A 12,835-nucleotide genomic window follows, 5' to 3' on the forward strand; every position below is an offset into this window, starting at 1 on the left:
ATGTCTGACCCTGGAATGGGCCCGACGGATGATTTGTCGGGGACAGTCATTGCCTGTGCGATCGTCAGCTTGGTGGTTTCTGGCATCGTGCTAGGCCTGCGCTTCTATTCGAGGGGGGTCATTACGAGAGTTCTTGGTCGCGAGGATTGGTGCATTCTCATAGCATGGGTAAATCTTCCACCGGCTCCAATGCCATCAGACTTGACACTAATTGTGGACCGCAACAGATTCTAGCGATTGGGTATACAGTAGCGGTCATCTTTGGTAGGGGCCCGGCCACCCTCTGTCGTGTTCAGTCTACTGACTCTCAGCTAGAGTGCAAGGCCGCCATTGGCCGTCATGTGTGGCAGCTTGAGGAAGACTCTATGCCTAAATATTTAAAGGTATGTCGTCTACCCGCAAGTCCCCCCATACCTCTCCGTCTCCCTCTCTCTGACCAGAGACGAACATTAGGCGTCATACGTCAACGTAATATTCTACCAGCTCAGTCTTGCCTTCTCTAAAATCTCCATTCTCTTCCTCTATATACGCGTCCTCACATACGACTATGCTCGTCGCGCTGCTTACGTCGTCCTCGCCATCGTCATCATCTATAATACTCTCGGTTTCATCTCCACCATGACCTTGTGTCGACCCTTACGCGCATTCTGGGACGACACCGTCGAGGGGAAATGCCATCCGGTATCGTTCATGTGGGCCGCCATTGGACTACACATTGCCACCGACTTCCTTATATTCTTGATACCCATGCCAGTCATCTCGAGGATGACCCTCCCTCTTGCCCAGAAGCTTGGTCTCTTGCTAGTTTTCGCCCTGGGATTCTTGTATGCTTCCCCCTCCACACTCCGCTAGACTCACTAAACTAACCAGTCGCAGAGTCTGCGTCATTTCCATCCTTCGGGCCGTCTGGATCAAAGCCCTCGTCGATTCTCAAGACCTCACATACGATTACACCGCCATAAACAACTGGACCTCCATCGAGGTCAACTTACCCATCCTCATCCCATGCCTCATCGTCATCAAACCCTTGATCAACAAATTTTGGCCCAGCACATTCTTGAGCCATCGCCGCACGCGTGAGAATCGCGTGTACAATCTCGGCGAAATTCCCTTGTCGGTCGGTTCGAAGCCGTCGCGCTCAAATAGACAGTCTGACAAAGGAGAGGATGGCGAATATCAGACGTTGCCGTCCGCCAAGTCTTCCATTTTGACGGAGCACCGAGGTCTCGAGGAGACTCGACGTACAAATGAAACTCTTGTGTAGAGTATTGCAGATTTTTGTATTATTTTTAGTGACTTTTTTTTTTACGGGTTTCTACGCAGAGATGGCAATTCTCTATCGCGACATTCAACGCAATAATATACATCAGGATGGACGATGGGCAACAGTCAAACAATCTTTGCTCTGGTAAACGGTGGATGTGAGTAACGAAATTTCGTCATAGGGAATTACGGAGGATACCAATCTTTGAAGTGACACTTTTCTTCTTCATTCAACCTGAGATGCTATGTACCTTGATTGTCCACGCATCCCGTCACACTTGACCTTACCCCCGGCGAGTACACTCAACGTCGTGCCATCTGTGGCTGCTTTAGATGCGACTTTCGGGCGGGCGACTCAGGGCTGGGGTCAGGGATTGTGGCAGTTGTCAGTTCAACAGCAAGTTCTCTTTTGGCGTGAGTTCCCATCTAAGCTTCAAATTGACATCCCATTTCCGGAGTTCATCCCTTCAGCCCCAATGGGATCGGAGGGTCGGGATCGGATGTTTCGTTTGCTGAAGGACCATTATCGTTCGGGCAGAGGACAGAGCACGAGTTCCGAGGATTTTGTCTTTACGCTTTGGAATTTAGTGGCAAAAAAACTCCTGGGCCAGGTCAGGACTCATTATGAGTCATTAACTACCTCCTATGAACCATCGCTGATTTAGGACATATCATAAACACCTCCTCTAAGAGTTTTATATAAGATGTATAGACGCCGTGCGGACCGTGATTAGAAAATTCATCCAGGATATCAAGACGGCTAAAATGCACAGGACAACATACTCTTATGGCACCATCCGGAATTCAGACGCTGGTCCGCGTAACTGGACGACATGAGCTCCAGTGCACAGACACCACGATATTGACAGACCTAGAGATACCGTTCAGGCTTGGGCCTCTCGATCACCTCGTGTTCCGTAGTGTACCCATCCAAGTGGTGTTCGTCTACGAAAGGCCGACATGCGGATACGACGCCGAGCTAATCCCCGTCCACCGCCTGAAGCAGGCCCTTTGTCGCCTTCTCGACTATTACCCTCATCTGACGGGACGCTTAAATTTTGACCCAGACACAAACGCCCCCGAGATCACGGCTTTGGGAACAGGGGCAGAGCTTCTAGAAGGCCAATGCAGTCAACGCTTGGACGACATTGCCGCCCGCAGTGCATCTGGGCGGATCTTGGTTACAAACTTGCCTGATCATGGAGATGGTCTGCTCGCACCTTTCGACCCATCCCCGGAAGGTGTCTGCCGTGACCCTATTCTCCACGTTCAACATACGCGATTCGCATGCGGGAGGGTCTCACTGGGAGTGAGATTGCATCACATCGTCTGCGATGCCCAGGGGTTCTTCAATCTAGTCAATGACCTGGCCGAAATATACCAAGGTCTTGGAACCACCCCGCAACCAATTCTTACCCAACCGCCCAATATTCGATCGTATCTCCGGCAGCAACTTTCTTCAGACGAGCAGCAGGCTGCTTTGCAGTACAAGCCATCCATATACATGACTGAGGATGACCCGAGACTCAAGGAGCTTGCAGCGTCCGCGAGTCTTGCGGATACAGTCCCCGACGCAGGTTTCAAGATCGACGGGCGCGTTTTGCGTTTTACCGGCCGCGATCTGGCGGCCCTTAAAGAACAGGGAACTGATTCTAGTGGCAATGGATGGGTTTCATCCACCGAGGCGCTTTCCGCGTTCCTTTGCCAGCGCGTCTACCAAGCTCGGCTACAGTTCCTGACGTCCCGAAAGATGCAAGCCGAGGAGGCTGCGCCACAGCAGCTTAACCCCGGGTTTTTCATTTCCATCGACATGCGTCCCCCCCATCGCCTGAACATGCCGCCCCAATACTTCCCCAACTGCATCTACGCTCCGTATACGAACTCCCTGCACCCGACTCTTTCGGACTGCCCATTATGGAAAGCGGCGAGTTCTGCCCACCATATGATCAGGTCCGTGGATCCCGAGACGATGGAGAAGACTATACGATGGGTTGCGGCTCAACCGGACAAGGGGCGAATCAGGATAGGTTTCGTATTTGGCAAAGGCAGCTTCACGGTCAGTCAGTGGAACAAAATGAACATGTACAAGGGAAATGCCTTCGACGTGATGGACAGTGGAGCTGGTATTCTTCCAAGCCTCGTGTCTCCCCCGTTTACACAAATCTCCCTCGTTGACGGACTCGGTATGCTCTTGGCGACTGAGGAACAGGTCGGCCCTGGTTCTCGAGATGGTCCCTCCGTGGACGTGAACCTTTCTATGATCCAACCGTTGTGGGAGATCTTGGATAAAGACGTAGATTTCAGGAAATATTATTGTTAGGAATAGATTATAATGGAGGTCTTCAGATGCTATGAGAATTCCAATGATATTATCTATCACGGGTTGTAGAACGAGGAGAGGGTGACAAGGTAAAATACGTGGCAAAGAAATGACGGAACGAGGCGTCAAAGACAAGCAGCTGTCGAGAAATGTCCAAAGCCGTGCCTGCTGGCAATCAGCTTGTGGCCATACGGTCGCTCGACGTTGGCTGTTTTCCTCCCATTCTTAGCTTGGTTCCTGAAGGCAGCGGGGCGTCTAGATCCTGGCGCTCTGACTCCAGTGGTGGCCGGCCTTGTTGCGGTCCGCGGTATCTAGAATATTCGGAGGCGGTGTTTTCCAATAATTTAATAGCGACAGAGACCAACCGACTTGATTACTCCGCATGCGGCGGTGCTGCTTTGCCTCCCAATTTCGGTATCTTCGCGCCACTCATCCCCGGGCGCTGATGACCCATTCGTCTGTTGAACCACACTTAAGTGGTTGGCCTCCCGCAGCCATCTCCGGCCAATCGACATCGGTGCTCGCAGACGAAGAGATATTTACTGGACGCCTCAAGACATCCTGCAATGCAGTTCCCCGCCGTCCCCGCCATTTCTACAGTTGGCTGGCCCGAATGCTGTTTAAGGCCGGCCAGGGTTGGAAAATTGAAGAATGGAAGGGGGAGGGTTCAAGCTCCAAGGAACATCTTTAAAGCCACAGCCTGCTCCTCAACGATCTGCCCAACTTAACTCGATTCGCTGCAAAACCACCGTCGATGTCTTTTCCTTCAGATTACTGTTACTGTGGCTGCTTTTGACTGAATCCCTCACGAGAGTCTTACTACAATGCCAAACTTTTGGACCCCGAGAATGCAAGAGGAATTCCACCGAGCCTTGGAGTCTTTGCGCCGAGTAACTGAGCAACCCCTCAGTGAGACATTGTACAGAGATGCACACTCTGTAGACAGATCAACCGACCCGCACCAGCTTCAGTTCGAGCACGAGCGCCAAATTGCAGACCACATCGCCTACCTTGCCCACTCTCAGGAGAGTGTCGAGGCCATATCCGCGGCCTGTGTAGAAGAGCATGACGACCGACTAGTGATTCGCCTTGCCAGTAACCACACGCCATCGGAAGCCACTCTTTCGGGACTGGAACAATTTTTGGAAACGATACGCGTCGGTATTGCTGAGAGTAAGCAAAGCTCAATGAATGGGGAGAGCAGTCCAAGACCAGGCGTAAAGATTGACCGATCTACCTCAGGGCAGTCACAGAGTGATCTCGAGGGACGACTGTTAGACAAAGTTCTGTTAATAAGCCAGGCAAGGATCCTACAAAGAATACGACCATCATGGCTGGAGCCTCCGGACTACATCCGTAACCGCAATCGTCCTCACAATCCTAACCGCCTGAAGCCACTATGGAAAACCTTGGACGCCGCACTAAACCAGTTCCAAGCCCCTCTTAACGAGCGACTGCCAGGCATCTTCGACCAATCGCGGGAATTGGTGTCCAGCTTGAAGAGCCTCGACGACCAGGAAGAGGACGCGGATGCGCGCAATACGCTCCTTCGCAGGATAGTAAAGCAGTGCGCCGACATATCCTGTTACAACGAGAAGGGCACGCTTGAAGCCCAAATAGCGGGAATCCCCGAAATTTCCGACCTGGCCTCAAGGCGGGCAGTTAATGACATTGACAAAATGGCCCGTTACTACGGCCTCTGCGAGGATATCTCGAGGATCGCAGTCAAGTCAAGATACCGTCATCTTTTTGAAAGAATCTCTTTACAACACCTAGAGGCCCCTCCGCAACTCAGCCGTCGCGGTAGCACTACGTCTTGTTACGTTCACGCCGAGGTCCAGCTTATCTTGCACTACGAGCGATACCCCCCAGACAGCCTTTGGCCCCGTGTCATCGGGGGCAGTAAGTGTGCGTGTTTCATGTGCGACTTCTTCATCCAGAAGGTGGCTAAGTATCAAATCTCGTACTCCTATTGTCGTCTCTACACGCAATGGACCATCCCCGATGCGCCTTGGATGACGTCGGAACAGGCAGATTCTTTCCAATATATCGTTCTATCAATGACCGATGAGCTTCGGAGTCTTGAGGCGACAGCTAGACGAGAGATATCCCGGGGAAATAGAATTTATAGTGGTAATTATGCGAGAGAAAGTCGCACCGTGGTGCTGCTCGGCAGCGAGCTGTCAACAACGGAGCTATCGAACCCGGAGAGTTCCCGAGCCATCACCCCAGTGAGAGAAATCGAAGAAGTGCCAGCCTCCTCATCAGAAAGTGGTACGGTGACTCCAGTTTCGGGGTTGAGGGAAACCAGCTATACGACACGATCCGCATCGCCGAGGTCTTCTCTCGTTACTTCTTGCTCCTCGGTATCCTCACTTCATCTCTCAAATTCAGACTTGCCATACGAAGAGTTGATCTGCCCAGAAATTCCGCGGTTTCACCTGTCACTCGGGCAACTCTCTATTCTCATTGAATTGGCTTCCGCAACCTCTAGGAAGTTGTCCGTGAAGGAGGTCAATGCCCATAAAGTGAGAGACGCCACCAGAGTTAATGTGATGGATCTTCCAACGGAGGATGGTATGGACCTTCCCCCGCCACAGGCGACCTCGGATTTCAAGGTTCGGTTGTACAACGACTCGGGGTTTGAGATAGAGATTAAGGTTTCGTCAGTGTGTTAAAAGTAGACGACGTGGGAACTATTCTAGATCCGTTACTATTAATAAGCTACTAATATGGCGTGAGGTGAGGAGAATCAGGGACGGAGGCGCTCCTTGGCTCCTGTCTCAGGGGCCCATCTGGCGACCACACCCATCTATGCGAAGTATCTGATCCTCCTAGTGTCCTCTATATAACGGATTGTGATGAGAGGAGGGCGTTAAGTTTTGTAATCAAAATCGAGCCTCCTCACCCAAACAGTTGCTTAGAAAGGGCAACAAGAGTCTACTTAAATATGACTTGTTAGTTTATTCTAACCCTTATAATTCCGAGGTGACGTTTTCCTTCCCCACGCCCAAGACCTCGAGATAATCCTTTAAATTTATTTTCTTTGGGCAACAAAGTTACCACCAAAAAAAAAAAAAAAATTGAAGTAGAGAATGGATAATATCGGAAGAAACGCAAAAAGGAAAATGAAGCTGGCGACCCCGACAGGATTCGAACCTGCAATCTTTAGAGGATTTCTATCCGAAATCTAACCCCTTACCATTAGGCCACGAGGCCGGCAAGTACCAGCTTTTGGCCCTAATTCGCGACAAGGGTTTTCGATGGTGGAGCAGTGAGATTCACAGCTTCTCGGTATGCTCTTAGTCTGCAATGGGAGGAAGGACTCTCGCGAGGCTCAACCAAGTTGTGATGGTGCATCGCGAAGCTAAATGCAATGCTAGAGTCTCCTTGGAGTTTGACGACTACATTCCCAAACTTCGATTTGGAAGCCTAATCGATTTTATAGAGTAGATGCCTCTTTTCTTCACAGTTTAGATATCGTTTTCGTTTTCGGCAGAAATATCCTAGCAGACATGGCTTAGAGACGCGCACAAGGCGAACTCAGATGAAACACCGTAGCAGCCAAACCAAGACCAACGAACAGAGCACGCAAAAAATGCAAAACAACAATAGCAGCTTCCAGCAACACCTGAAGATACCCAGTTCCTCTCCTCACTTTCCTCGGGTGATCCCGTGAAGCACAACACATACCGTCACTTTCCGTAGTCATAACCTCTTAAAGGTCCGAGTATCCCATCACCATGACCTGCAGGCCACCTATTTCCTTCGCGGAAAGGTCTCCCTGGGGCAGATTGAATTCTCCCCCAGGCATGGTAGAAACGATGGTATCAAGTGCCGGCGCAAAACGGATAATATCTAATCCCAGCATTTCACCATAGTCTAGGCCACGCCCCATGCCGAACTGGATCAAGTCAGCGCCATTGGCGTCAGCATGAGAGTAGATGTCTGGCAAATTATATTTTGCCGCATGAAGTTTCGTTGCCTCTAACAACGCTTGAAAAAGCCGCCGGCTTCCAGCTGAGGCTGCATACCAAACTGGATGTCGTCCTCGGCGATCTTTTTGCGCAAGGTTGCCAGCAGCGTTGAGAATATCAGCCGGTTCCATTCGGAGGATTGCCGCAACGTGAATATTCGTGCGGCCATAGTCATCTGTTTTCGTTGCCTTGGCCGGCTTCAGATATACATCCCGGAACACGTCTTTCCAGTCGGTTGATGATGTCGCTTGCAGTCGACAACTCTTCATCAAGTCGAGGATGTCATCAAAGCCAATCCACGTCTTGAGGAGGATTGTCTCGGCAGCGGATTGCTGGGAAATGTGAGCGGTGAGAGTTGGGTGGATCATGGATGGCCAGCTCCAAAAGGCGGGCATACAATACTGATCTGGAAGCCCAAACTTGCGGCATGTAGAAGCCATAAATGTTGGTATTTTCTGCCTCTTAATGGCCTCGCAGAAATCCGGATCGGGGCCCTTCCGTCCAAATACCAGGCTTTTGCTGTGGTACAGAATTGCCAGGCATGGCTGTCCGTCACTGATAAGCCTGATAGCTTGCCCGCGCAGGTAATCAGCCGACCTGGCAAAAGATAGACACCCTTTTGTGAGCGAGGTTGGTGTTTCGTGAGTCCCAGACGCCACTAGAGCGCCAGCCAAGGGATCTAGAACAAGACCTATCGCCGCATCTAGCAGGAGGCGTTCAGGGGAATTTTGCTGAGTTTGTTGGAGCCGCTGAATGATTTTAGCCTGTAGATGGCTCTGCAACTCGGGAAAGAACCGCTGCAACTCGTGACGCCTATTAAGGAACTCCAACTCGGGATGCTCGATGGAAGTGGGGAAATGTTGCGGTTCCCAGAGGCCAGCTAGCATTCGGTTTGTGCCAGGACCTGCCGACTCCTGCTCAAACATTTCCGCCGCTGCGAGCTGCAGGATAGCAACCATATTGCTCCTGTGTAGTCGAAGGGAAAATGGAGTCAGTACAATGGTCTGCAAAACACATATCCTGTCGGTTTTGGGAGATTAGGAAGAGTGATTCCAGCTTACAAGTCGGTGAAATTCCAAGTCCACATGACCGCGTTTGAGCCCAACTTGGCCTCTACCAGAGCGGCAGATGCGGGCCTTTTGGGCGATCTCAATTGGCCATCACCGACGAAACCGGGGTCGGGCATCCCTCTACCGGCCCAGCCAGGGCTTGGTGATTCGCGCTTTGCTCTGTCCTTCCGCGTAGGCTTGGAACAACATCGGCCTTTTGCCAAACAGCGCGCGCACTTCTGTGGCCACTTCCTCGCCTGTGGCTCGCACTATCAGGCTCGCACCGTCAGCGGTATCCAGAATAAATGTATTGGGATGAGGCAAGTTCCTACCTTCTTTTTGTCATTTCTGCAAAATGTGCAGCTCAACATATGGAGCCGACGGGCCACACGTGCTGGGGTGAGTGGCGCCGTGGCCAAAACGCTCGCGCTACCGTCCTCAATAACAGAAGCCATAGATGGATGACAGGTTGATTGCGTGACAGGAAATAGAAGGAGAGGTCAATGGAATTGTCCTGTTGAATGGGAAGTGACAATACTAGGAGGTTATAAGCTGCTCCGTCTGCCCCGTCCCGTTTTGGGCGGGGCCGGTGTAAGACACCGATCAACTCATAAATACTGCGACCAACTGCGACTCAGCCAATAAAGCGTGGCCGCCAGTGCGCCACTCAGATGACAATATATGTTGGCACTGCAGAGACTCTAGCTGTCAGCCTAAGCCCTCTTGCATTTTGAATTCCGGAGGCCTGGATCGCACCATCGTACGATAATCCCAAAGCCCGATCAGGCCAGAAAGCACAAGGCAGCCTTGCGGTGTTGTCCGCCGTCGGTTGTCGCACATCGTCTGGATTGAGACTCTCTGGGTGCTCGGCGATCGTTTGCCATTGGGGATCGCACTTCGTCCGATTTACGGACCTTGTGAGCTGATCAGCCGATTCGATGGCCTCTCCATTACCACGACAGGGATCATACAATACCTCCACAACAGTGAAGTTGACACCCTTGGTCGCATCCGTTGCTTGGGAAGGAGCCGTGACATTTGCCAATCTGGAGGATAGATGGGCGAGATGGCCAAGACGGGTAGGGAATCGGGTCGAGTCTCACGTATTGTCAGCAGATTCATTTCTCGGAGAGGGGGATATTGAGCATAAGACGGCCCTGGATAGCTCGGACTTTCATCCGAATAAGCCCGAGGGAACCAGATCGTAAAAATTGAACAGCCAGTATCGAAGTCAGCGGCTTTGTGCGTCCATTCGGGATTTATTCGAGTCTGCACAGCGCTACTTGGGATCATGGCAAGTCTAGAGTTGATTGGCCTGGCCCCATGAACGAATTGAGAGCGCCTCTCTCTTGAGTCTTACCCCTCACTTGGGCTTTTGACATCTATTGCGGGATTGACTATTGAGTCCTTTTTTCAGCTTCGTTGCCAATCCTTTCATCTGCTCGCCCCCCCTCTCAATACACAACAATCTACCTTGAACCGCCATGAGCCTGTCGGACTCTGGCAATTGACCCCTGCCAGCCTGGACGATGCGCAGTGGGAACAGTTCGGCTTTGACAACAAAACAGCCGCCGAAGACGCTTTGATTGAAGCAGCCCAAAAATATGGGGAATATCAAATGTCTATTTCTATATTGAAGTATTTTATCAAATAGGGGCAGTACATTACGAAGATGTACCTTCGTACTGATTTGCCCGCTATCCAAAAAAAGACAGGGAAAAAGCTGGTGGGGCGGATACCTGACCGAACACGCCCAAATATTTATTGACCCAGCTATCACCCTTCGTAATACCGCAAATTTCCAACGCAGTCCCCCCTCCCGCAAATAGGTCCAAGAACCAAGAACCCAAGAACAGGGCGATAATGCGCTCGTTGCGACAGTATGGACTCTACGTAAGCTATAAAACTAGTTGTAAAGAAGATTTTGACTATCATTGCCAAACAATCAGTTTGATTTAAATATCCTTGGGCGCAAGGTCCATCGTCTCTTATATAATGAGGCCGACGGATGAGGTGGCGCCTGCGCCTTGGATTGTTGAAATGCGTTAGAGCTTAACCGGCTGCACAATGGCCATCGCTGAGAGCTCATGGCTTTGGACATATGCAACACCAGTTTAGAAATCCATAGTCGTTGGATAAAAATTATCCGTCAATTGGGAACCAACTTCCTTAACTCTAGCCAAAAGGACACTAATTCTAGTTATCGACGAGTGATCACCGAAGGCTACAATTGTGCTATTATATCTATCTCAGACATATAGTTATCGGTGAGTGCTCACTGACAGCTACGAATATATCCCGCCTCTCATCCCGACTTTCCCCGCATATGATGAGCTCCTTGTCCCGCCTTGGCTGGCTGTGATAGGCCTATGTTAGCATCAAGTGGTGCTTCGCCCGCCCCGCATCTTTACGACGTATCCCTCAAACTGAAAAGCCAGCGGCCAGTCATTCAAGCATCCGTTAAAGCTAGCAACAATGTTCGCCGAATTGATTCCCGATGTCCTTTATATCATACTTAGCCTGCTTGATGTTTCCGATTTCTACTCACTACGCCTCACATGTCGGCGGCTTGAGCAGACATCCAGAGCTGCATATGGCGCTGCGGCATTCACAAAGCTCAGGGTTGATTTCAGCAAGGCCGATATGGAACGGATGACCGACATTGCGAACCACGAAGACTTCCGACTCGCAGTGCGCGAGTTGCAGATGGGCTACTGGAAAGATCGAGCCAAGGAGCGCAGGGATTCCTATGAAATCGCCCTTCGCGACGACGGATCCTGGCCACATAAACAAGGCGGATGTCTGGATTTGGATTCTGAGCTCGTCAAGGAATTTGTCCATATATTGTCACGTTTTCCGAACTGCACTCGCGTTACTCTCGCGGAGGACAGGGCGATCGCATATTTTCCTGAAAATGGCGGTTATGAGCGAAGGTTAACTTCAGCAGATATGGTAGAGCTTTTGCTGTATGCCTATTCGGTCCCTGGTGCTCCGCCTATTTACTCTTTCCGGATACGCATCGTTCACGACCGTGACTGGGTTCTTGGACTAGCGGGGATTTCGGGACCCGCTGCTGTTTCGGTACTGCGCAACTGGACAGCCCATCTGCGGGAGCTCGTGCTCGAGTTCCCTGCTAATGGTGATGACAATTTTATGACTATGCTGCATCTCCTCACTTCTGCTCCCAAATTAAAAACACTTCGTCTTGTGTTGAGAAGCAACGCAGACGGCCGCCCCCTTGGAGACCTGCTATGCCGGCATCTCGACAAGTTTCCAGATTTCACTCCCTCCTTGGAAGCTCTCACCTTGGGACTTCTCGATTTAGAGGAACCCATTCTCTTGAGGCTTCTATCAGCTTGTCAAGACACTCTGAGGACTTTGGATCTCTACCGCGTACGGGTCCGATCCTGGAAAACGATCTTGGAATACCTTTATGCTATTCCTTTTCCCAAGCTTCGGCGACTCTCTATGCATAGTTGTGCTGATGGTAGCGAGGGGAAAATTGTGGGTTTCTGCCCGCTGTGGAAGGATCAGGAACTACAAGGTTTGCCTGGTGGTACCTTTGAGTTTAAGAGGAGCAATACAAGGGGTTATCAAGTCCACATTACGGGGGCTTTATTTGAAGCGAAACCGGGTACTCCGACCATGAAGCAAGCCTTGCGGGCCTTGATGGAAAGATGCCATAGATGCCCTTTCGAGTATAACGGGGAGGCGCCCTGTGCACCGTTACATGAGCTGAGAAAGGTGCCCCTAATCGCGCCTTATATTGTCCCCCATAACAACGACTACCAGAGGTGGACTGGCTTACCTGGTATAGATTAGTACGTTGAAGTGTCACAGCCCTAGAGGCGTGTGGTCCCATTGGCGGCCGCGCCTAGCAGGGCGAAGAGCTCGATCTGCGAGTTGATGTTGTTGCCAGCTAGATCCATAAAGTATGGGTGAATACTTTTGTTGTTCTCTCAACATTGAAAACCCCTGGACTATCGGCACCGGCCGTGAGACACTTGCGGAATTGGGGGAGGACAGAATGCCCAAGAAATCAGAAACTGGCAGGGCAGAAATCGGTAGGACACAATCTGCTTGAAGAAGGGGCATAATGTTAGCTCTCGGCTACTGCATGGGTCCAGGTCATACTCCGAGCAGTCATGGTTCATTTACTGAGAATGTCAAAACTGGCACGTCCACCCCACCTCTCCCCTGGCCAGGAGCGGCAGAACGGGAGAAAT

At 51.0% G+C, this 12,835-nt stretch overlaps 2 protein-coding genes and 2 pseudogenes across 2 annotated transcripts; 3 read left to right on the forward strand and 1 right to left on the reverse strand.

The window, feature by feature from the left end:
• On the forward strand, window positions 1-3,583 carry SAPIO_CDS4664 (uncharacterized protein; the record flags this gene model as incomplete). The annotated part of the gene is made up of 5 exons (XM_016787160.1): window positions 1-168; window positions 228-383; window positions 454-824; window positions 877-1,241; window positions 2,037-3,583. 5 exons carry the CDS (start codon window positions 1-3, stop codon window positions 3,581-3,583), a joined length of 2,607 nt encoding a protein of 868 aa, XP_016643269.1.
• An 824-nt stretch (window positions 3,584-4,407) lies between these two features.
• Window positions 4,408-6,261, forward strand: SAPIO_CDS4665 (annotated as a pseudogene; the record flags this gene model as incomplete).
• Window positions 6,262-7,465: 1,204 nt separating this feature from the next.
• SAPIO_CDS4666 (uncharacterized protein) lies at window positions 7,466-8,746 on the reverse strand (the record flags this gene model as incomplete). Its single annotated transcript, XM_016787161.1, has 3 exons — window positions 7,466-7,487; window positions 7,618-8,526; window positions 8,622-8,746. 3 exons carry the CDS (start codon window positions 8,744-8,746, stop codon window positions 7,466-7,468), a joined length of 1,056 nt encoding a protein of 351 aa, XP_016643270.1.
• Window positions 8,747-11,084: 2,338 nt separating this feature from the next.
• On the forward strand, window positions 11,085-12,431 carry SAPIO_CDS4667 (annotated as a pseudogene; the record flags this gene model as incomplete).
• Between the last annotated feature and the right edge of the window lie 404 nt (window positions 12,432-12,835).

The sequence above is a fragment of the Scedosporium apiospermum genome (assembly GCF_000732125.1).
Source record: "Scedosporium apiospermum strain IHEM 14462 chromosome Unknown SEQ_SAPIO_0093, whole genome shotgun sequence".
NCBI classification, from domain to species: domain Eukaryota; kingdom Fungi; phylum Ascomycota; class Sordariomycetes; order Microascales; family Microascaceae; genus Scedosporium; species Scedosporium apiospermum.